General features: G+C 44.9%; 1 protein-coding gene across 7 annotated transcripts in view; it reads right to left on the bottom strand.

Annotated features, from left to right (window-relative positions):
* Positions 1-5,783: 5,783 nt before the first annotated feature.
* Positions 5,784-25,065, bottom strand: part of TNC (tenascin C) — an 83,442-nt gene continuing 64,160 nt past the window's right edge. For all 7 annotated transcript variants that reach the window (XM_083422824.1, XM_083422818.1, XM_083422820.1 and 4 more), the window contains 11 exons: positions 24,432-24,554; positions 23,132-23,275; positions 22,242-22,361; positions 20,942-21,085; positions 20,373-20,503; positions 17,382-17,514; positions 15,780-15,931; positions 13,447-13,543; positions 12,546-12,707; positions 8,004-8,167; positions 5,784-6,889 (listed from right to left, as the gene is read on the bottom strand). In XM_083422824.1, coding sequence (XP_083278950.1) covers positions 6,779-6,889; positions 8,004-8,167; positions 12,546-12,707; positions 13,447-13,543; positions 15,780-15,931; positions 17,382-17,514; positions 20,373-20,503; positions 20,942-21,085; positions 22,242-22,361; positions 23,132-23,275; positions 24,432-24,554 — 1,481 coding nt within the window. In that variant the 3' untranslated portion in view covers positions 5,784-6,778. The remainder of the gene's footprint in view (positions 6,890-8,003; positions 8,168-12,545; positions 12,708-13,446; positions 13,544-15,779; positions 15,932-17,381; positions 17,515-20,372; positions 20,504-20,941; positions 21,086-22,241; positions 22,362-23,131; positions 23,276-24,431; positions 24,555-25,065) is intronic.

Raw genomic sequence — 25,065 nt, 5'->3', positions numbered from 1 at the left:
CCTTTATTCCATGGAGCAAGTTGAACAGTAGGATTTTTATTTATTTACTTATTTTTAACAAAAAATAATAATCTAATAAAACCGCCATCCAGTTTATAACCTGTCATTTTGGAAACTATTCTTGGGACATTTAACCAAAAGTCTTTGAAAAAGATGACATCTGTGCTCCTGTTCCTTTTATTCAGAGCTCAGTCAGCAGGCACTGACCTTTTCCTTTAAAAAAGGAAAAGAAAGAAAGAAAAGAAAAAGGGGAAATTATATCCATTCCTTTATACCACAGTGACTCTGCAAGGTAGGCGAGACTAAGAACATCCAGAGACCTTCAGGGCCAAGGACCCTTTAACCCTTTGATCCTTTGAGCTATTTTTAAGGAAATTTGCCAAAATCTAGACTTCCGGCATGAGTTGCCATACATCTGGATTTCTGCCTGGACACTGTTTCCAACTACCGTATTTCGGTTGTGTCCAGGAAATTTGGATTTATGGCAGCCCTACAACACCCATCATCCCTAGCTAACAGGACCAGTGGTCGGGGTGATGGGAGTTGTAGTCCCAAAACATCTGGAGGGCCGGAGTTTGCCTATGCCTGGTATAAGCTTTCATGTGCATGCACACTTCTTCAGAGATACACTATACAAGATACATTCTGGAGGCTTACATCATTAATCAGATAATAGATCTCCTAGATCCTTTTCAGGACTCAATACTTTAACACCACAGGCATTTGGGATGGAAGAGAGCACTTAATTTCTACCCAGTCCCTTATTAAAAATGAAGCAACTTCCTTATATAATCTCCATGGATCGGGAACTTAAGACACTCCAGTGAGACAGGGAGCCTCTGAATGCTGCCCAGCTACCACAGCAAATAGATGGATGTGGTAGTGGCGTAGCCCAAGTCTCCCAAGACAGATGGATGCCAACCCAAATCCCCTAATAACTGTGCAACCTGCTCATATTCATATCTATCTATCTGCAGTGCAAATACACTTTAAAAACAGTAGGCACCATAAAATTATCAAAACGTCAATAAGATCAACAAATTTTAAAAGCAAATATACATAATAAATTGGGTAGGTTTGCCTAACCAAAATGTTTTTTAGCAAGTGCTGAAAAAAAGTGCCTGCCTGATATCAAGAGGCAGGGAGTTCCAGAGATCAATTTGCACTTAGCAGAATGGTTCATCTGATATCATGTTTTCGTTGTGAGGCTTTGGATCCAACCCCACAGTTCATTCTGTCTGCTTTAAATCATTTTCAACCTTTTGCACAGGAGTTACTGTAAAGACTCAGGAAATGGTGAGGTTTAGGTTTTTTGGTTTTCTTTTTGGTAAGTTTCCGAGGAAAGAACTGAAATTAAAGCAGCAAGCTTCTAACTGCAGTCATCCTCAAGCCATTTGACTATATCACTGCCAGCTGCGTCCTCGGAAACCAGAGCAAACACTGCTTTTAATGTGGTCTCCAGAGTGAACGCTGCGGAGGCAGTGCATGAAGCTCCAGCTAATTGCAAAGCAGAGGTTTGGCTTGTGGCTTCCCTTGCTCTGCTTTGCATTATTTCACGCCTCTCCACCCTCATACCTTATGAGGTCTCTGAGTAGGAGACTATAGGAGGCTGTTTAATTGGATTGGGGAACCTCAGGCTCGGGACCAGAGGACCTCTTCAGCATCTGTGTCTGGGCCTTGGAATGCTTGGAAAGCCACACCCCCTTTCCACCCGCCACACCCTTCACCGGCCCTAATTCTGCTGTTCCTTGAGTGCTTTTGCCTTCCTGCAGTGGTTCTCAAAGGGTGTGGTGGGAAGATTCCAGGAGAGTCAAAGAAACATTTAAAATTTTCAATGTAGTATAGTACAGTATAGAACAGGGGTGCCCAAACCTTTTTCAAAGAGGGCCAGATTTGATGAAGTGAACATGCATGAGGGCCGATCAAACTTGCTAAGCTTTTTTTAGGATTGAACTTGCTGAGATTTTTTAAGGATTTTACCCTAGGACATATATTGCCACGTGGGCTGGATTAAATTGGCTCGTGGGCTGGATTAAGCCCCCAAAACGGACTTTGGACATGCCTGGTATAGAATAATATATTTTTTATATAGGGTTGTGTGTGTGTACAAACACACACACACACACACACACACAATGAGAGCAAGAGCATTGACTTTTCTCCTACATATTGTTGTGAACAGGGATTTTCCACTCTGACAAATATGAAAGGTCAGGAAAGAGAATGGCTTATTCATGCTGATGAGGAGAAGAGAGTTTGTTTGTCTCAAATTAGGCCTAATATAAATGAATCACTCAGCAAAAGCAAGCTCATACCTCTCATTGAGTCTATATACATACATAAGGTACATACAAGGGTATAGCCAGGACTTTTGTTGGGAGGGGGGGCAGAACCGATGTGATTGGTCAGTTAGGTAAGTATTTCTATTGTTTCGGGGGGGGGGGGGTAACTGCTCCCCTTGCCCTCCCTTGGCCGCTCCCATGGGTACATACATTAGAGGCTTACACAGGCAGGAAGAACCAGATGTGCAAATATAAGATGGGGGATACCCGGCTTACTAGCAGTACATGTGAAAGGGGTTTAGGGGTTTGGGTGGGCCACAAGCTTAACATGAGTCAACAGTGTGACGCAGCAGCAGCAGCAGCAGCAGCAAAAAAAGCTAAAATTATTCTAGGCTGCATCAATAGAAGTATAGTGTCCAGGTCAAGGGAAATAATAGCCCCACTCTATTCTGCCTTGGTCAGACCACACCAACTGAGAAACATTGGCCTGTGAGCACTCCAGTTGGAGAACAGCCTTTACCAAAGGTGTCATGGGCTTTGAAGACACTCAAACTCAGGATGAAGAGTTTGGATTTGATATCCCGCTTTATCACTGCCCGAAGGAGTCTCAAAGTGGCTAACATTCTCCTTTCCCTCCCCCCCCCCCACAACAAACACTCTGTGAGGTGAGTGAGGCTGAGAGACTTCAGAGAAGTGTGACTGGCCCAAGGTCACCCAGCAGCTGCATGTGGAGGAGCTGGGAAGTGAACCCGGTTCCCCAGATTACGAGTCCACCACTCTTAACCACTACACCGCACTGGCTGCAAGGGATGCAAGGGAGAAACGTGCTAAGAGGAAGGCATTCCTGGCAAATCCACACCATGATCAACTCCAACCCGGAAACCAATGACCCCACTGTGGAAGGACGTGTGGGTCCAGAATTGGCCTCCACAGTCACTTACAGACTCGCTGTTAAAACTGTGCTTATGGAAGACAATCTTACTCGGCTACGAATGATAAGAAGAAGAAGAAGAAGAAGAAGAAGAAGAAGAAGAAGAAGAAGAAGAAGAAGAAGAAGAAGTGTCCAGGTCAAGGGTAGTAGTAGTCCAACTCTATTCTGCCTTGGTCAGACCATACCTGGAATACTGTGTCCAATTCTAGGCACCACAAATTAAGAAGAATGTTGACACGCTGGAACATGTGCAGAGGAGGACAACAAAGATGATCAAGGATCTGGAAACCAAGTTTTAAGAGGAACTGTTAAGGAAGCTGGGTATGTTTAGCCTGGAAAAGAGGAGAGAGGATATATGATGGCCATTTTCAAATATCCAGAGAGCTGTCACATGAAAGATGGAGCTATCTTGTTTTCTCCTGTGCTAGAGGGTAGGACTTGAACCACTGGATTCAAGCAACAAGAAAGGAGATTCCAACTAAACATCAGGAGGAATTTTTGACACTATGAGCTGTTCGACAGTGGAACGGACTCCCTCAGAAGGTGATGGACTCCCCTTCCTTGGAGATGGCCAACCGTCATGGCTACTTTAGTTGAGATTCCTGCATTGCAGGGGGTTGGACTAGAAGACTTTGGGATTCCTTCCAACTCTTCTATGATTCTATGTGCTTTTGCTTGTAAAAAACGGAATCTGTCTGCCACCTTCTGGTATAAAGCAGGAAATGGTTCTGAGAAAGAAGCAGAGAATGGGTGAGCTCTAAGTTAGCTGAAGCAGTTTGCGGTACAGGCTTCTTACCCCTTCCCCTTTTTGAGGATTGTATATGGGAAAGCAGGTGGCACTGTGGGTTAAACCACAGAGCCTAGAACTTGCTGATCAGAAGGTCAGCGGTTCGAATCCCCGCGACGGGGTGAGCTCCCGTTGCTCGGTCCCTGCTCCTGCCAACCTAGCAGTTCGAAAGCACATCAAAGTGCAAGTAGATAAATAGGTACCGCTCCAGCAGGAAGGTAAACGGCGTTTCCGTGAGCTGCTCTGGTTCACCAGAAGCAGCTTAGTCATGCTGGCCACATGACCCGGAAGCTGTACGCCGGCTCCCTCGGCCAGTAAAGCGAGATGAGCGCCGCAACCCCAGAGTCGGCCACGACTGGACCTAATGGTCAGGGGTCCCTATATGGGAAAGCAGAACACTCCTTGAGGCACTGGATTTCTAATGCAGCGGATCTTCAGCATTTGTAAGGTGAAACCATGTACGGCAGTTCTACCAGGATGGGTCTTGAGGGATCTAGGATCCAGCTAGGTTGAGGGTCCAGATCCAATGACCAGGAAGGGCCCAAAATGTAGCAGAACAGTATGGGGTACCAACCCCGCCCTCTCTTTCAAAATGTCTCTAGCCATTTTGTGCCGGCACCCACAAGACATATAGCAAGAGCATCAACTCTTTCTATGTCTTTTTTACCCCTCAAAAGTACCGAACAAAGGAATGCCTAAAAGATTGTCTCACCTCTGATATGGGCTCAGCAGGAGAACATCTCCATTAGAAACCACATCACCAGGTGGTCTGTGCTGTATAATGGAGGGAGGGAGAATTGGATATTATCGAAAGCAAACGACCATCTTGATGGTCCTGATCTACCCAGAAAAAAGGACATGGGAAGGTTGCTTTATCCAAATTGAGACCACTAACTCATTGCTTCCAGTATTCTTCACTGAGTTTCAGAAGCAAGAGACAAAGCCTCAAATTGATGGTGAAAGATTCAGCTTTATCAATTGTCACATTTTTTGACTGATCGCAACATTGCCCAAGTTCTCCTATCAAGGCATTGTTTGGGGGTCATCAACCCAGGGGAAAGCTGTCATCAGCACATCATTGTCCCATGACAAAATAACTGCCTTAAGCTATCTTAGGCCCTTGATCCATTTAGCTCAGTATTATCAACACTAACTTGTAGAGACTCTCCAGTATTTCAAACAGGGGATACTGGGGATTGAATGTCGGAACAACTGCATACTATGTGTGTGCTCTGACAAGGCGTTTTGGCCCTTCCCTGAATACACAGGAACAAGTGGCTTCATCCCATAATGACCCACCTAGCTTATGACTGTCTACATTTGCTGGCAGAGACTCTTTCCCAGCCCTTATCTGGACATGCCAGCGGATGAACCTGGGATCTCAGCCACTAAGCTATGGTCCTTCCCCTTCAATTAACTGCTGATAAATGATGGCTCTGTACCATTTTGAGACTTTGCCTCACCTTTAGAATAATTTGGTGCAGGAGGCTAGTATGTCCTCCATCACCATCTATACTATTGACTGTCAACATGGTCTCACAAACAAGTTCTTCCTAAACCCTTTTCCAGGGATCCTTTAACTCAGGGGTGGGAAATCTGTGGTCCCGCACATCTTTGCTTTCACTGGCAATGCCAGGAATTTAAATGGAGACTGCCTGCAATTTTTCTGTCATTGCTATGGTACACACACACACACAATGCGGAGAGGCCTATATACATCCATACCCCTTGAATGTACACCAAACAATATGACACATTTAAAAAAAAGACTCAGAGATTTCTGTAAAAGTAAAATTGTGCTTTTATTTAATTTTTTTAAAAATGTACAATCAGACACTGTCCTGCTGTGTTTTGGAAAGCATGGATTGTTTAAAAAAAAAACCTTGATGACAAAAAACTTAGCTTATTATTATTATCATCCTTCTTTTCATTTCATTTCTTTTCATTATATTAATAATATTAATCTTAGGATGAAATGTTTAAATAGGGCTGCTTTCTTCCTTGCCCTTTTCTATATCTGTGTTTTTTAAAAATATATATAGAGAGAGGTGGATCCAGACTTGCAGTGCAATCTCCACCATGCCTACTAAGAAGTTAGGTCCTCCTTCTTTGTCTCAATGTTGCCCTTTTTGAACTCAGCAGGGAGGAGGATGGGGACAAAACTAGAATGTCATTGGCTCTGGTGCCACCTACTGTTGCACACTCTGCCATCCACCCTACCAGTCCAAATGTGCACCAGCCACTACTACTCCCAGGTGTGTGGAGATAGGATTGCACCTTTAGTCATGCTTGGAGTAAACCTACTGAAACCAATGGAACTTCAGTTAGTCATGGAGAAGTCTGGATCCAGTCTGTATATATAGGAAAAGCTTCCAGATCATCAGCTAATAAAGCTCAAGGATGGCTAATAACGATCACAATAATAATGTATATATTTTGTGTGTGTGGTTCTGTGTGTGAATATGCCAGATTGTGTCCTCTTCCCTGACATCCCCTCCCCTCCCCGCTTCCCTCCCTGGCGATTGTCATCTTTGGTGCAAAGAAAGCCAGCTACAGATAGGGGAAAAAAGGATGCTCAGTTGAGCACGCTACGTTTTGAAGAAGCCTTTCCCACCCCCAATAAAAAATGGTCAAGGGAGCCAAGGTTACGTCAAGCAACACTGATGCTTTGGTAAAGTTCCCATCTCCATTTCTAATCTCCCTTCCCCCAAATTTCTGGAAAAACAAACAAACAAGCAACCATTCTTTTTCTTTCTGTCAGCCAACCCCGTGGAGGATTCATGCTCTCTTTCGTCTCCCTTCAAGATTCCTAAAGCTGTATGGTCTCAGTTTCATCTCTGCAAACTGGATGGAGTGCTCATGACCTTTCCAGTGGAACCAGTTGATACCCTGCAAAAACAGAGGCAAGAACGGAAGGTTGATATAAATGAATGGGCGAACGCAACTGTTTACTAGCTGTTGTGTGCAGTTAAGAGCATCAGCTAAAAGCCTTGGCATTCCTGGTTGAGATGCCATCATAGCCATCAATTCTATTGGCTGATATTTATTCCCAAGCAGTCCTTAATAGCAATGGTGGGAAACATCAGACTCAAGGGACAAAATGTGGGCTTCCAGGGCTTCCTATGTGGCTTTGGGACTTTCCCCACACCACATCTTCTTTCTCTGGGCCTCCTTTAAGTGCCTGGAACTGTAGCAGTGCCGCCTGCCTGCTTGTCTAATCAGAGAGTAGGCATGTAGGCAGGGAAACAGGAGGAAATGGGCTTTGCACTGCTGGAAGCATTTAAGCAAAGCTGAAAATATAGCCATCTGGTGGGGCTGATGTAGCTACACCCTGATGTTCAGGGTTTCTTTTGCCTTGCCTTTGATGTAATGATTCACCTTGTTTTACTCAGTATACACCCATTGAAATTAGTGGATCTAAGTTTAGTGAGTAAGCATCAAGGGAAAATCTGCACCTGATACCCTGTGGGACATCTTCAGGAGAAGAAAGGGCTAAGGAGGAAACACTACACAAATGCAGCGTGGAGTCCCTAAGGCAGCCAGGTGGCATCTTGTATGCCTCCTTCTGGGAACTCTTGCAGCCAAGCTGGTGCCAAATGTAGTGCTATGCTTTCCTTTTGGACCACATCAGAGAGGCTGAGAGGAGGCACATTGTAATCAGGACAGCCCAGGACCTCCATACACATCGCCCAGGCTAGTGCCCCAGAGAGGGCACTGCCAGCACAGCAAAAACAGCAAGGAATGCATCAGTTATGAGTCTCTTCAGCCACAGCAGGCACTACAATTATCCAGCAGTTTTGACTTCACCCCCAGAGGTGCACTGCATTGTCTCTTGATGGAGACAGATGCCAACAAAAAGTTAGTGCTATCCATTAATTTCAATGTCTACTCTGAATAGGGCTAGCACTGGTAGGACAACCACCCATCTCCACTTCTAAGCTCTGCAAGGTGGCGACTTGCCCACTTGAACCCTGCATGACAAGTGCAATGTACAACAACTTACCTGGCTGTGGTTGTTGTCCCCATATCTACCCATCAGGTTAACACGGTGGCAGTTCTTGTACCAGAAAGCTCCTTTGTATGATAAAGCGCAGTTAGTGATTGCCATATCGTGGTCCTTGTCGTAGGTGGAAAAGGCGCGTGCGTTGTGATAGGTCATGGAATCGCCTGTGTGATGGAGAAAAAGCATAGCTGATTTTTAGGTTGTTGCTAGCAGGAACTGTACTATACATTTTTGTGACCCGAGGTGAAGGGCAAAATCTCCTCTTCCTCATTCCAAATACAACTGGCTGCTGGCTCCTATTGGAACCTGTAGGGTGGAAGTCTGGGAGCCCAACAGTAGATGGCACTAGAGTCAATAACAGGTGGAGCCAACTAATCCTAGTTTTTAACCCACCCTCTTCACTGCTGAGTTCTAACAAGGGCAACACTGAGACAAAGGAGGAGGAAGACCACAGGCAGGGCCAACCTTTGAACAGGTAGGAAGGCAGGTAGGTGGCTTGGGAGAGGAAACTGGTTGAAGAAGAAGAGTTTGGATTTCATATCCCGCTTTATCACTACCTGAAGGGGTCTCAAAGCGGCTCACATTCTCCTTTCCCTTCCTCTCCCACAACAAACACTCTGTGAGGTGAGTGGGGCTGAGAGACTTCAGAGAAGTGCGACTAGCCCAAGGTCACTGCATGTGGAGGAGAGAGGATGCGAACCCGGTTCACCAAATTACGAGTCTACTGCTCTTAACCACTACACCATGCTGGCTCTCTTGAGCAGTCCTGACTGGTTTTAAGAAAGAAGGCAGGTAGGTTGGAGCTGACTGGGGGGGGGGGTTCAGTGCAGTGGTGTAGTGTGGGAGGGCGGGGGGGGGGGCATGGCTCTTGGTGTGTGTGTTTTTTTGTAGGTGCACAACCAGACTCCCTCAGTGAAGGTGCACCCAGGCCAGGCCTTCAGGGTATGGGTGGTGGCAGCACCTCCTTCTCTTTGTGCACAAGAAAGGGATGCCCATGCATGCCCCACCCCTAGGCTGGCTGACAGGGAGGGGGAGGATGCAGTTGCCACCACCATCACCCACTACAGAGGGAGGATGAGGGTGTGACCCAGGGGCGGAAGTGGTAGAGAGGACATGGCAGCACTGTCGCCCCTCTCCTCCACTGGGCTCTGGCACATGAGTGTGCTCCCTGCACCACTTTGCAAGGCTGGGATCAGACAGTCCTACCCCAGCCTTGCAACGCTGTGCAGGGCTGCCAGGGCTATGTGAGTGCACCCTTCAAACCTGTCTGATTGGACTGATTTGAAGAAGCGTCGAGGGTAGGGCTGCTGCAGCAGCAGTCTCTGTGGTCTGCCCCCCGAGTCCCGTTGAGCACTTCATAGGCAGTGGTAGCATACACCCTGCTGCTGGTTCAGTGGGTTCTACTTGCTCCAATGGACTTGGCTCCACCCAGGAGCACCTCCAAGAGACCTTTGGTTGTCCACTGTTAGAACCAGAAAGTTGTACTAGATGGGCCTTTGCAGTGTTCCAGAAGAGTTGTTCTTATTTCCCACTTAAGCTCTTTAGATGCATATGTGGGTGGGACCTTTGACAATGGGACAACCTCCTCCACTATACCTAAGGTGAGTGGGCTAGCTTAGGTGGCACAGAGCAGATAGGTTTAGGAGGAAAAGGGCAGAATGCTGCTGTTCCCTAGCATCTACCACTTGAAGAAGCTGCCCCACTGCCTAATGATATTGCCAGCCTGGTTTGTGGAACACAAAAGAAAGACTGATGTCATGTGGCCAGAAACAAAGAGAATGGTCTGAAGTAGTGATCTGAGTGAGCTGTTGGAAGTAGTGATCTGAGTGGAAGAAATCTGCAGAGAAATACTCATGAATTTCTATGATGAGGTTTAAATAAGTGAAGAAATAGCAAACTAATGGTGGAATTGTGAAGAACTAAACTTTATATTTGGGGGGGGGGGGGAGAAACGGAGAGAATCAGAAATGGACAGATACATCCATCTGCTTTTGGAGAGTGGTTTACAAAATTTCTAGTCTGGTGACCACTGGCATTTTTCACCCTGCCCCTAGCAGGCTTCAAAACAAACCTTGGAAGGGTGCATATGGTTTGCATTATAAACTTAACTATCTCTGGGGATTCTCAGACCAAACAGACCCATGGCGATTAGCACACATGACTAACTTGCATCTATTAATTCCAACGGGGCCTGCTCTGAGTTGAATTAGCTGGTCACAACTCCTCTAGATTCTTTACTCCCTTTCTATTGCATGTGTTTTGTTTTTGTTGGGAGATCATCCAGCTCATTCCAATACAGGTTCCAATATAAGGGGGTGGGAAGGGGGCAAAAGAAAGGAGAGGAAGGAGCCTGTGGGATTTGGCCTGCCATCTTTGCAACAAAGCAGATGTGGTCTTCTGAAACATTTTCCATGCTTTGTCACACAATGTACAGCTTGTTATGATGGGGAACCGCTAAGCACATTCTTGGCATCTTGACCCATCATGTTCTTCTTGTGTAAGCCATATTCAGGACAGGTACTTAGAGCTTCAAGAGAGACATTGCTGGGCTCAGGCTGTTTGTTTACATTCCAAGACTGAAAAAACAGCAAGTTGCTCAGCACCAGGTAGATTTAAAATGGAAATGACACACAGAAGCAAAGTTACACAAAAAGGCCCATAATCCCTTGCAGGAAACAAAGGTATCCCAATGCAACCCATTTTAACCCTGTGTTAAATTGATGGACAAAATAAAAATAATACTCCTTCTGGGGGTGGGGAACTCTTTATCAAGAAGTGCTCAACCACCACTTACCTCAGCTCTTAAATGCATTGTAAGAACCATAAATGCCCTTTCCCCCCCCATGCATAGCTTACGCAAAATTAAGGCTGAGGGTCACAACAAGTTATTAGCATACATTGTTGACAGACAGGATACCACAGTTTGAAAATGATTTTGACAAGCTGAAACATGTGCAGAGGGCAACCAGGATGATCAAGTGTTTAGAAACCAAGCCTTATGAGGAATGGTGGAGGAGGCTAGCTATGTTTAGCTTGGAGAACAGAAGACTGAGAGGAGATGATAGCCATCTTCAAACATCTGAAAGGCTTTCATGTGGAGGATGGAACAAGCTTTGTTTTTGCTGCTCTGGACGGGAGGACGCAAACCAATGGATTCAAGAAATAAGAAAGGAGATTCCTGCTAAATGTTAAGAACTTTCTGAGGACTCAACTCGATTGATAAAGAAAAAGCATTTTATATGTGCTGTATAAGCGATATAACCATAGCTGTCAACTTTTCCCTTTTCTTGCGAGGAATCCTATTTGGAATAAGGGGACTTCCCTTAAAAAAAGGGAAACATTGACAGCTGTGGACGCCATCTGTGACACCAGATGGCGCTGTGGAGTCCCATCTTTCCCAACCGGATTTCCCTGTATGAGTTTACAAAGCATTTAACTGAAACGCTTCTTTGATCCAGCCTGACGGTAATAGCTGTTTGACAGTGGAATGGACCACCTTGAAGAGTGATGGACTCTCATTCCTTGGGTATTTTTAAAGACTGATTGTATGACCACGTGTCAAGGATTCTTTAGTTGTTATTACTATATTGCATAGGTGGACTATATGACCCTTGGAGTCACCTAGAATTCTAGGATACCTATAAAAGGTGACTAAATAATGAATGACTGCTGCATTGTTTCCATTTTTCATTTCCCCAACTCCAAATAAAACTTAGTTGGCTATCACCTGTTGTTGTGGTTAATTATGCTAATCAAGACTCAACAAGAGAAGAAATCAAATGAGACATGCCCCAGGTAAGGATTCCTTTCTTAGAGATATTCAGATTGCCCCAGAATCTTTTCTTTTTAAAACAACTATGATACATTATTGTAACTTCCTCCAACTTCTTCATAAAATGAAAATGAGGAGGCAGGAGCAGAGGTGTGGGTCCTTCTGTGACTGACAGCTCCAGTTTGCAATCTAAGAATGACTTTACCAGAGCATTGGGGAAGGACATAGAACACAACAGAAGTAGTTTGAGCTTCTGATTTCCCTCTGTTTTTTTCCAGAAAGGTGCTACTAGATATGTATTATACTTTACAGCTGCATCTGTGATAAGGTTATTAGACTTCGTATTTTACAGAGTGTACGTGTTTATTGCTTGGATGATACTGTGTATCATTCCTGTTTAGCATATATTAACTATGCTCATTACATATTATGTACCATTAGGCATTGTTTATTATTATGAGTTACATAAATGCACCTCATAATAATAATCAGTACACCGTAATAATCAGCACATAATAATACATAATAATATATATATATGTGTGTGTGTGTGTTTTGTATTGCATGGATTTTGTACGGCATGCATATTGTGTTAGGGATTGGCATATACTGTTTATTATGTTCTGCAGAATCATAGAATCACAGAGCTGGAAGGGACCCAATTGGTCACCTAGTCCAAACTTTTGCAATGCAGGAATGTTGTAAATCACCATACAAACAAACAATTGCAGAGGCTTACAAGTTATTCTGAGGCTAGCACACAAACCCACCTGCTGTGCCACTATATCCTTCCACTTTCAGCCGGTAGCGAGACCTGGCATCACCGACAAAAAACTTGTCATAGAGGGCATAGGCAGTTTCTCCATGGTCACGCAAATCCACCCGCAGCTCATACTGGCCCTGGGAAGTGATTTTGTGGAGCTTGTCCAGACCTACAGGGAACAATAAATAACAGTGGAACAAATGTATGGTTCTATACTTAGGCAGGAATAATCTGCTGCAGAAATATAAGATGGGGGACACCTCAGTTGTCAGTAGTACATGTGAAAAGGATCTAGAGGTGTCAACACACAAGCTTAACATGAGCCAACAGTGTGATGCAGCAGCAGAAAAAGCTATTGCTATTCCAGGCTGCATCAACATAACTATCCAGATCAAGGGAAGTCATAGTATTGCTCTAGTCTGTCTTCGTCAGACCACACCTGGAATACTGTGTCTAGTTTTGGGCACCACAATTTAAGAAGGATATTGACAAGCTGGAAGGTGTGCAGAGGAGGGCAAACACAATAATAAAGGGACTGGAAACCAAGCCTTATGAGGAATGGCTGAGTGAATTGGGTATGTTTAGCCTGGAAAAGAGGAGTCTGAGAGGAGATATGAAAGCCATCTTCAAATATCCAAAGGGCTGTCACATGGAAGATGGAGCAAGCTTGTTTTCTCCTGCTCCGGAGGGTAGGACTCAAACCAGTGGCTTCAAGTTACAAGAAAGGAGATTCTGACAAAACATCAGGAAGAACTTTCTGGTGGTAAGAGTTGTTTGATGGTGGAACAGACTCCCTTTGTGGTGGCAGTGCCAAATATAGGCTGGTGTAGGTGGTCCTCCTGCACAGGGCACCAAGCCAAGGGTGCAGCCCTTTGTGCAATGTGAGGGGACACTTGTTAGTCACGTACCTAGCCAGAATTCACCATTGGGATTTCCAAATCCAGCCTCATAAGTCCTCCAGTTCTGGTAGAATTCCTGCTCTCCATTCTGCCTTCTTAGAAACACCTAGAACCCCAAAATAAACATTGATATTGTTATTAACACTGCTATAATAGGACAGTGGCAGACAGCATGTGTATTTATATGCCCTGTGGTGTGTGGCTGGTGATCTCCAGACCCTCATGCAAGAATCTTTCCCAATGCTGCTCACTAGCCGTTACTCAGAGACACCATGAACTGAACCTGGAGCCTCTTGAACGCAAAGCCTTTGATTGGCGACATAGACAGTTTATGCACCAGACCAGCAAACACAGGAAGCCACTTTATACTAGACCTTTCCAAATCCCAGATCCTGAAGTAGATTGGGCTGATGCAGTCTTCTTGAGTTGAGGCAGTCCTGGATCAGCCCTAGGATCCTGCCACAATGACAGTGACACTTACTTTTTTTAAAAATTCCATAATGTTTCTTTCTTTTTTATTAAATATTTTCTTGGTTTACAAAAGTACATGCCTTGTCTCTTTTTTCAGGTTGTACAGTCTTTCCTACAGATCAGTTATGTTTGTTGTGAGACATTAGTGTTGAGTACGGTATAAGGTTGGGGTAGAAGAGGGGGGAGAGGAGGGGTAGGGTGGTAATGCTTAAATTATTTTGTATAGTGTACTTGTGGGGTTTTATGTCAGCGTCAATTGGGTAGGTTCTCTTTCTATTTGCTTGTTATAGTTCCTTGGTAGTGAGAGGTATTGGGGAGCAGGGTGTGGTTGGTTGTCTGCTGTTGTCTGCAGTGGGGTTTGTCTGCATTTGTGAGGGAGGGGAGGGCTTGTTGGGTCAGGTAAGGCAGATTGATTTGTATGCTGTTGGCGGATTCTTGTTGTTGCCTTGTTCGGCTGTGTATGTGAGAAAGGGGAGCCATACTGGGGTGAAGGCGTCCTCTTCTCTTTGTCCCCATGTCAGTTTCAGTTTATTGGTTAGCTTTTCTAGTAAAGTTGTTTTCCATACTATTTGATACCATTGGTCCATGTTTACTCCTGACAGGTCTCTCCAGTGCCTGGCTATGAGGCTTCTGGCTGCTGAGAGTACAGTGACTCTTACTTGAGGGTAAAGAAGAGATGTGCGTTTATGCTTTCAGCAGTACATGTTCAGCAGAAAGCACAAGGTCCAGAAGTCAAGATTCCAAGGTGGGTGGGAAAGCAAGGCAAGAGGTTAATAACCAAACAGAAGTTTTGAATATTGCAAGGCAGTTTTCATGTAACTCCCACCAAGCTTTTAAATATGAGGTGGGTAGAGCTCATGGACAATCTCTCTTGCCTTATGTTTCTGCCACATTAACACACACACACTCCACATGGGTGGGTGCATCTGATCTCACCTGAAAGGGTGGCACCTGCTTCTCATCAAAAACACTGTCTCCTCCCCTGCTTCCAGGATTGAAGCCATGTCACCTATGTACTCCTGTTCAGGGCCTCCCTCTGACTAGTCAAAATCTTCCCCCTCCCTGATGGGGTTCTGTGTTCCACAGGAGGATCATGGGAGGGAGTTGGTAGATCTGTTTCCTCCTCTCCAACATCTAGAGACTCAAGGAGAGGACCTCCCTTCTCCATTCCTGGGTGCCTGCCAGCCCCTCATTTACTCCTCCTCCTCTTTCCTCTTCCTCTCACACCTGGGACTGTCAAATATGCCAGGTCCCTCTGGGGTCAAGAGGTCTTGGAGAGCCACAAGTCAAATAAGGTCCACTTGGTCCGGCAGTGAAGAGAGGGGGGAGAAGGATGCAAAAATGCATCCTCTGTGCAAACATCTCCCCGTCCCCTCTCACCCCCAGCCAATTACATGTTAATTGAGTTTGAAAATTTGTCCATCAAGTTCAGTATCATCTACACTGACAGGCAGTGGGCTCCCCAGGGTTGATCAACAATTCTACCTGGAGATGCTAAGGACTGAACCTCAACACCACGTGCTCTCCCACCGAGCCAAGCATCCACAAATCCACCGTATCACCAGGAGCAAGAGTCTGCAGCATGCAGGAGACCCAGTGCTACACAGGACCCTAATCTGGATGTATTGTCTCCACTGAAGCTTTTGAGCAAGTAAGAAGCAGCTTTCAGGCAGTGGGTAGAGACTTGGGCTGTTTCTTAACTTTCCCCATTCAATGCAGAAAGGGAAGAAGACTCTGTTTCTCTCTCATGCCCTTTGTGAATGCAAGAAGATGGGAGTAGTTTGGTTGTAGCTACATTAATGGCTCATAGCTACCGATTGTGTGGAAAGGTAGATAAGTAATTAAGTAAGTAGAGTAGTACAAATACTCACAATCCATCCGCCTCCATCAGAACTCATGTCGCAGAACACCTCTGTAGGCTGAGACTTGTTGCCATTTAGGTAAATAGTGTAGAGGCCAGAGGCTGTTTCTCCATTCAGTAGAGCCTGGGAGCAGTCTCTGGGGTAAGGATACAAGAGTCCAGCTGCAGCAAAGGGGAACAAGCAAAGAATCACTACTTGAGTACCAGCACTTGTTACCGAGAAAGCAGTGGTGAGTGGTGCCTATTGAGCCTGACACGGAAGAAGGCAGGTTGACCAAAAGAGGTCGAGGCAGAGCCAACTAATTCTAGATTTGTTGCCATATTCCTCCCTGCAGAGTTCTACAAGAGCAACACCCAGGCCCCATTCATACTATACATTTAAAGTGCTATGATACCACTTTAAACAGTCATGGTTTCCTCCAAAGAATTTTGGCAACTGTAGTTTTTAAGGGTGCTGGGAGTTGTTAGGAAATCCTCAATCCCTTCCCAGGGCTACAATTCCCAGAGCACTTAAATAATCAATTCATATTCACTGGGAACTCTGGGGGTTGTGGCTCTGTATGAGAATAGAGGGTGTCCCAGCGACTCTCAGAACCTTTAACAAACTACAGCTCCCAGAATTCATTGGGGGAAAACATTGCTGTTTAAAGAGCTATCTAGTCTGATCCTCAGCAATGCAGGAACCACAGCTAAGGAAACATAGTGCTTTAACTGTATGGTGTAAATGTGGCATGAGACTAAGTAAGAGTAAACTGGCATAGGCAGTTTGATCCTCTAGAGAAGATGTAAGCAGAAAATCAGGCTGCTAGGGGCTGTCTGGTGGCACATGGAGGTTAGGGGTGCAGTGACCCATTTCTTTCTTGACCTCCCTTGAAAGAAAGTTGTGATTTTGTTAGGCCCAACAAAGATGTCAAATTCTGACCACCATGACAACATTTACGATAAGCATAGGAGCCAATTTCTAGGGGCCCTGGGGGCTTCAGCCCTTGCAATAAAATATTTGAGGGGGCTGCCCCCCAAGTTGATGGCCATTGCCATTCAGATGTTGTGTGTGCACTGCATCATGTGATCCATTATGCAGGATGGGGCTTACCTACCCCCCCATATTTTATTCAAGTTGGCATGCCTGACGCTGAGGTACATCATGCCTACATTTGAATGTGGAAGTACAAAGGTCCACACAGCTGCTCCACATCTTCCCTGGTTCTTCTCCTGCTGTGTTACCTGAAGCTAAGCCATGGTTTGGTTCAGCATTAGGTATGAACCATGCATCATGATTTGTCTCCCTCCAGACAAACCATGCGTGATATGCCAAGAACAACTCATGACTATAGCTTGTTGTTTAAGGGAAAACATGGGCCCAGGTTCAGACCATGGCTTAGCTCCTGGTAGCATTGGATCACGAAGATTAGGGGAGGACTGAGAAACCACCCTTCCCCTTTGAGCTGCCTTTCCCAGCTCTGTGGCATTTCCTAAAAGATGCAATCAGAACTGAATGTGATAATCCAGACTCAGGTGCACAGCAGATGTATTGAAATATGGGCCAGTTTGCTTTGGGGGGCAGGAGTAGGAAGTGTCACCTGCCACCTCCCAGTCCCTGCATGTATCATACTTGTGGTGAATATTGCTGGGATGATCTTGCTCTTCAAATTCCGGTTTAAGGCCTGTAATTTCACTGTGTACTGGGTGGATGGACTCAGCTCTGACAAGCTGTAGGAATTCGACTCAGGTCCCAGGATAACTTCCTGCAGGGTGGGGGGAATCAATAATGAATGGAGGGTGAATGAATTAAGAATGAAGACTTGTTCCATTTTTTACATGGTTGTTGAATCATTCATGCTACCTTAAGAAAACAGTGTCAAAGATTGATGAGGCCATTTCTGTTCCTGATAAGATCTTCGCACACCACACCACATTAGAAGCAAGGGAATGGTTTCTTTAAGATAAATCTTTCATACAAAAATATGCTGGTGGCATAGCTAGAAAGCAAGGTTAGTGTTGGTATGAACATGGCTGATACATGCACTAAGCACAGCAGCATATTTGGAGCACATCAAATATGTATCCCCTACTGTGGCATCTCTATGAACATGACTGCACTAAATAGAAGAGCTGTTTCTGCTGCCCAAACTCATCATGTCTTAGACACCCATCGAAAATGGTCTCAAAGGGCATTTACTGGCTAATAATTTGGCTGTGCAATGCCAGGCTTTTTATGAAGGAAGCATGGATGTGAGAAGGGCAGTACCCCCACCCCTGGCTATTTTCAGGGGTGGGGTGAATTTTGAAGGCAGAGGTTCAAAACTCACAATAGAAGAGCTGTTTCTGCTGCCCAAACTCATCATGTCTTAGACACCCATCGAAAATGGTCTCAAAGGGCATTTGCTGGCAAATAATTTGGCTGTGCAATGCCAGGCTTTTTATGAAGCATGCATGGATGTGAGAAGGGCAGTACCCCCACCCCCCACCCCTGGCTATTTTCAGGGGTGGGGTGAATTTTGAAGGCAGAGGTTCAAAACTCACTGCCACTCCTCTTTGCCCTTCCTAGGCTGGCACTTCCAGTTTCTTGTCCCCAGAGATCCCACTGGAATGATGGGGGATGCTTGGCATTCTGGGAAAACAAATATGGCAGCCTCCAGCCCAGGAAGAGCATTTTTTGAGCTTGGCCTCTTTGCCATTAAAATTCACATCAACAGCCTGAAGTCCTACCCACAAAGGTTTTGTGTACTGCTGGAAATGTTCATGTTCCCCTCCAAACCCTCTGATATGTCTCATGTATATCTGAGCAGTGCAATTCTGGTTACATTGGAATGTGTCCAATATTATTTTCACTCAGAGAAGACCCATTGAAATTAATGGTCAGGACAAATTTAGGCCTATTGGTTTTAATGGGATCTAGTCTGAGTGGAACTGGCATTGGATACAACCATAATTACCCCCCCCCCCAATTGATGTAGATCTGCTGTTCAGAGGAGGAACACAGAAAGCTCCTATATACCATGACCCTGTGAAATGCTGATTGATTGCCGCTCTATGGGGCCTTCTAACAGGGATTCTTGTCAGGCTTATATGGGAACCTGGGAACTTTTAGAAACAAGCCATGTGCTCTAAGGCTGCATTCACACAGCAGTATACAGTGGTGCCCCGCAAGACGAATGCCTCACAAGACGGAAAACCCGCAAGACGAAAGGGTTTTCCGTTTTCAGAGGCGCTTCGCAAGATGAATTTCCCTATGGGCTTGCTTCGCAAGACGAAAATGACGAAAATTTTTGAGGTTTTTCCCCGCTCCCCAACCCCTTTTTCTAAAGCGCTAAGCTGCTAATAGCCTTTTAGCAGCTAAACCGCTAATCCCTTAAGCCTTTAATAGCCGTTAATAGCCCTTAAACTGCCAATAGCGCTAATAGCGCTAATCCGCTAATGGGCTTGCTTCGCAAGACGAAAAAACCGCAAGACGAAAAGACTCGCGGAACGGATTCTTTTCGTCTTGCGAGGCACTACTGTACTTCATTTCCCTAACACTTCCCAAATTGTTAATTCTCACATTATATACTTGAGCCTTCACACATGCAAAAGCTGGAAAACTAATGGAAGACAGCACATGCTCATTCCATTTGATTCCATTAAAGATACATTTGCAACCATCCTTAACCTGGAAAATTGTGAGATAAAGTGACAGAATTGGGGGCAGTGTACGGGCATACAGATCTTTCCTGTGGTTTTCATGAGGGGCACTTTGGTGGTGGAATAAGGGCAATGGCCAGCCCTCCTTTGTTAAAATTATTGTTCTAATGGTGAAAGAGTTTTAACTTGGGTGGGTGCTGTTTTATTGGGGGGGGGGGGAGAGGTTGTTTTAAATTGTTTTTGTATTAGATTTTGTATTTGGGGGCTGGTGTATTGTTTATGGGCCTTTGTTGAGGAGTGTATTTTTTATTATTATTGTTAATTGTTTTAATTATTTCTATTATGCATGTTGTACTTTTTATATTGTAACTTCATGTTGTGAACTGCTCCGAGACCTCTGGGTATAGGGCAATATGCAAAACAAACAAACAGTCATGGGGAAACAAAAGCAGGCATGTGCGGAAAGGGTAAAGGATTACAGTCATACCTCGGGTTACAGACACTCCAGGCTGTGTGTTTTTGGGTTGCGCACTGCGCCGAACCTGGAAGTACCGAAACGGGTTACTTCCAGGTTTCGGCGCTTTTCGCATGTGCAGAAGCGCTGAATTGCATGAGCATGTGCAGATGCGGCGCTGCAGGTTGCAAACACTGCAGGTTGTGAACATGCCTCCTGCATGGATCACGTTTGCAACCTGAGCATCCACTGTAGTGATATTGTCTAACAACATTCATTGTTGTGTCACACCATGCTCAATGATGCGAATGAAATTTATTGCAACATGCTGGTATATCAGTCTAAAACTCATAGTTACACAATGCACCAGCCACTGCAGTGTGAAAGAAACATTAGAAAACAGACAGAAGTGCTGTCATTATAATCAGAGGGAAACTAATGCATGTCTGAACGCATCCTTAATATCTGGGTCCTCCCCTTTGCAGTCTGCACATAACAGAGACTATCATACTAGACCCAAATGCTTACCTTAACTTTGCCATCAATTGATTCATAGATCAAGAGGTAACCTGTAACAGGGGCACGAGGGGGCTTCCATGTTAGCTGTGCTGTTTCGAACTGAACATCAGTTGCAGTGAGATCCCTTGGAGCATCAAGGTCTAGGAGAAAGATGAGAAGTTTTAATTTTTATTTTATATTTTAAATATTGTTGTTGTTTAGTCGTTTAGTCGTGTCCGACTCTTCGTGACCCCATGGACCAGAGCATGCCAGGCACTCCTGTCTTCCACTGCCTCCCGCAGTTTGGTCAAAATTTTAAATATATTTTAATATAAACATCAGTCTGCCTGGTGTCTTCCAGATGCTTTGGACTACAGCTGCCATTGACTCAAGGCAGCATGGACAATAGTCAAGGATGTTAAGAGTCATAGTCCAAAAACCCTGGAAGGAACAACGTTGGAAAAGATTGTTAAAGATATAGAGTATAGGAATCAACTCATGCAGACTCAGCCCTCCCTTCTGAGAATCCAAAGTCAGTGCAATATACTTGTTTTAGGACCACAAGCTTCATCAGTAACCTATGATAGAACAGAACCTACCTGTAGTGAATTTGGTGGATATGACTGTGCTTTTCTGTGGTCCCTTCCTGGCATAGATCCGGAGTGTATATTCAGAGGCTGGACGGAGGCCAGTGAGATCATATTCCACAGTATTGCCTGAGACACTCTGAGTAATTTCACGCTCTAAAACAACAAAGAAAGAACATCGATCAACGAGCAACTTGGATTCAGCAGGTGCATTTGTTGAACCATAGAATCCTAGAATTGTAGAGCTGAAAGAGACTCTAAAGATAATCTAGTCCAACCCCCTTCAGTGCAGAAAGATGCAGCTGTCCCATACAGGGATCAAACCTTCAACCTTGGCATTATTATCACAGTGCTCTAAGCTAATGGCACTGCTTTTGCAAAGCATGTGTTGCTCCTCTTAGCTAATTTTGGCCACGCTATATAGAGAAGAGGACTCTGCAACACAGCCCACTTGGACGAGAGAGCTTGTTCAACTCCATCCCTGTAATTTTATTTTCTTTCTTAGAAATAGCTCAAACCCATCTCCCATCATAAGGTCTTAGGTCAGGATACAATGCAAATTACAATTCACATTGAACCAATCTGGATCACAAATGAACTTGCCAAAAAAAGCAGGCTACAAATACAACAAACACCTTTAAAATTTCAAATGTATTTAAGGTTCCACTATAACTTAACATGGCTACTCTTCTGCAATTCATGGGTTGTAGCCAACATTGGTCCTACTCAGAGTAGACCCATTGAAACATGGCCATTGCTAAATTAGGTGCATTAATTTCAATGGGACAACCCAACAAGCTCCATGACAGAGTTAGCAAAAACCAAATAGTGCAATTGTGGCTGGTGCCCATTGGTAGTGGTAGGGCAGAAAGGAGGGAGGTCAACAGGAGGTGAACCCAGGGCCATTGACAGACTGAGACATCCCCTCGAGTGGTTGTAGGTAAGAAGAAAATTCCACAACTGTTTGCATTAAAAAAAAAATCCTCATCTGCATGGTAGTGTGAATTTCTCCTAATATACACATTTTGTATTCAGTTTTGCTTGACACACATTTTTACAAAGCAATCTCCCCTGACATAATGCATTTTTGTTTGTTGTTATATACACTATTCCCCCCAGCATCTGCATTTTTAGTACACATTTCTTGGCTGGAGACCTGCATTGCAAAATCTGGAGGATTGCAGATTTTAAAATATGACTTTGTTTCAGTTCACATGCTATTTCAGAAAGTGCAAATTGATAGTTTTGACTTTAAAATTGGATCACATTTCTCCCCCAGCCCCAGCCTTACTTCAAAGCAATGTTGACTTACCACCTTCAGTAACATAGGAAATGATGTACTCATCAACAGCAGCAATTGCTGGCTGCCAAACAGCCAGTGCTTTGGAATCAGTGATGTTCACTGCCATTAGCCCTGATGGACTATCCAGAGCTACAGAGTGGGAGACAGACAGAGATAAAATGTCACAATCTGCCTTGGTACCACTTGCTAGAACACCTGTGTGGTATCATCTGTATTACTTCCTTCAAATCCCTTCTGGAAAAAAGACATACATTTTCTGTCAAGGATAGCCCTCTAGTTCCCAGTAATGCAGTGGGAACTAAGTCTAAATGCATGCAACTGTAATGGCCATATCTTGCTCCCTTGTTTCTCCCAGTCTTTCTTCCCCTTTCTCCATTGTTTCCTCTGTGTCAAATTTTAGGCTGTAAGCTCCTTAGGGCAGGGATCTGCCCTTTTGTACTCTCTAAAGCAATTGTGAGGAATCTCCAGTCCGCAGGCCTAATAAAGCCACTTCGCCCAACTCATGCACACCTGACATTATATGTTACACCAAATGGCTGAAAAAGAACAACCAGGAACCTTAAAATGAACTCTTCATTTTTTTTTCATGGTAAGCAGGGCTTTTGCTACCAAGCCCCCAATGTGGCTGGCTGCACTCAAAAATGGAACTGTTCCCTGCCCCTAAATTATGTCTGCCTGCAACCCCACATTGGCAGGTATCTTCCTTTGCAATCTTGCTTGAGTCCAAAGGAAAGAATCAGGAGCACACCTATGGTAAACAGACATCAGGTGTGTGACAGTGGTCAGCCCTATCTTTTTCTCAAAGTGGCCCACCAGGAGCTCTGGATCCTGTTCCCTACTCCTGCTGTAAAGCATCCTGGCTACTGATCACTTAATTACCATCAACTTCTGGGACATACCTGTGGTCACAGATCCAGAAACAGGCTCACTTTCTTCAAATCCTTTGACAGAGATGATACTGACAATGTACTCCACGCCAGGGATCAGTTTTACCAGTTTAGTTCTACTCTTGCTTCCATCTACTGTCACAGAATTGGGGGGACCTGGAATAGATAGTAGCTTGGATGACTGTTGGGACCAAGTGTGCAAGGTTCAGAATAATAATAATAATAATAAATTTTATTTATACCCCGCCCTCCCCAGCCAAAGCTGGGCTCAGGGCGGCTAAACAACAATCAAAATAATCCAACATTCTAAAAACCTTTCATTATAAAAATTAATTAAAATCAAATTGATGGCAACCATTAAGCAAGATTCTGTGCAGATTGCCAGAGGAGGGGGTCAGGCTGCGCCCTGACCAAAGGCCTGGTGGAACAGCTCTGTTTTACAGGCCCTGCGGAAAGATGTCAGGTCCCGCAGGGCCCTAGTCTCTTGTGACAGAGCGTTCCACCAGATTGGAGCTGCGGCCGAGAAGGCCCTGGCTCTAGTTGAGGCCAGCCTAACCTCAAAGGCTTAAGTATTTTGTCTCCAACATTCACAATACGTTACCAGCTATAAGAGAACATAAGAGCCCTGCTGCATCAGCCAAAGGCCCATCTAGTCCAGCCTCCTGTTCTCAGTGATCAGTAAGATGTTTCTGAGAAGCCTACAAGAAATACACGAGCACAACAGCTCTTTCCCTACTCCTCTTCCACAACAACTGGTATTCAGATGCATACTGCAACCAGCACTGGGGGTAGTACCCAGCCATCATGGGTATGAATTTGTCTAATCTCCCCTTAAAGCCACCCAAGTGGGTGGCTTTCACAACATCTTCTGGTTGCACATTCCATAGTTCCTTTATGCGCCACGAGAAGAAGTGATTTCTTTTGTCTGTTCTGAACCTCCCAACATCCAGCTTCATTGGTATTATGAAAAAGGTAGAAACATTATTTCATCCCAAGGGTCATAGTCTTCCTCAGGCAACCTTGGGGGGTAGGGAGGCACATGCCAGCAGAGGATGGGGTCAGAGACAAAAGTAGACAAAGCAACGAATGCAAATCTTATCTAACACACATACTATCTCTCTCTATGCTGCATCCAGGCAAGCAAGAGAAATGATCACAGTTCATGAACACTTTTAAGTCAGGCAAAACCATTCATGAAGGGCATAGATAAGTGCTGGTGGGAGATTCTGAGGGCCAGGCATTTGGCCACCTCCAGGCCTCTGTTTCCCCTCCTCTGGCTCATCCATGTTCATACACCCTTCTTCTTCCTTACCTCCTGTAACTGGAACATAGGTAATCCGGAAGAGGTCCACCCTTGTCCGTGGGGGTGTCCAACTGACCACAGCTGAGTCTTCAGTAATATCAGAGAATGTAATTTCCTTGGGAGGTCCCATTGCTAACCAAGAGACAGACAGTAAGGCAAACAAAGAGAAGGAGTTAACAAATTGTTGCAGCAGCCAGGCTGGTTGGGAAAAACACACACACACTTGGTCTCAGATTTCCAGTCCAGGAGCTACAATAAATATTTGGTCCAGTGTCATGACTGGAATGGAAAGTTCCATACCACAAAGCGTTTTTACTTGGCACAGGCAAATGATTGTCTTCATGGCCAAGTTTTTGTTTTTGACAAGGATCTTGAAGTTGTAGTCAACACTGCACACAACTCCGCACCCCCTGACCCCCCAAAAAGAATTGTAATGCTCAAATCCCAAGACACCTTCTGCCAGGAGACGACATTGGGATAGCAAATGCTGCACTCAAAATGCATCATTCGTGGTCTTTGACAGTATGTCAGGTGTCATAGCTCTAGCTGAGAGATCCATGTGTTCTCAGCTGTGAACATGGAGCTCTTGTATTGGGAAAGCCTCTGCACATTTATGCTCCAGAACCTGGCTATCAACTTTCCC

The sequence above is a fragment of the Podarcis tiliguerta genome (genome assembly GCF_965153285.1).
Source record: "Podarcis tiliguerta genome assembly, chromosome: Z".
Taxonomy (NCBI): domain Eukaryota; kingdom Metazoa; phylum Chordata; class Lepidosauria; order Squamata; family Lacertidae; genus Podarcis; species Podarcis tiliguerta.
Note: the sequence above shows the minus strand (reverse complement) of the source record. Positions and strands in the feature narration are given on the sequence as shown.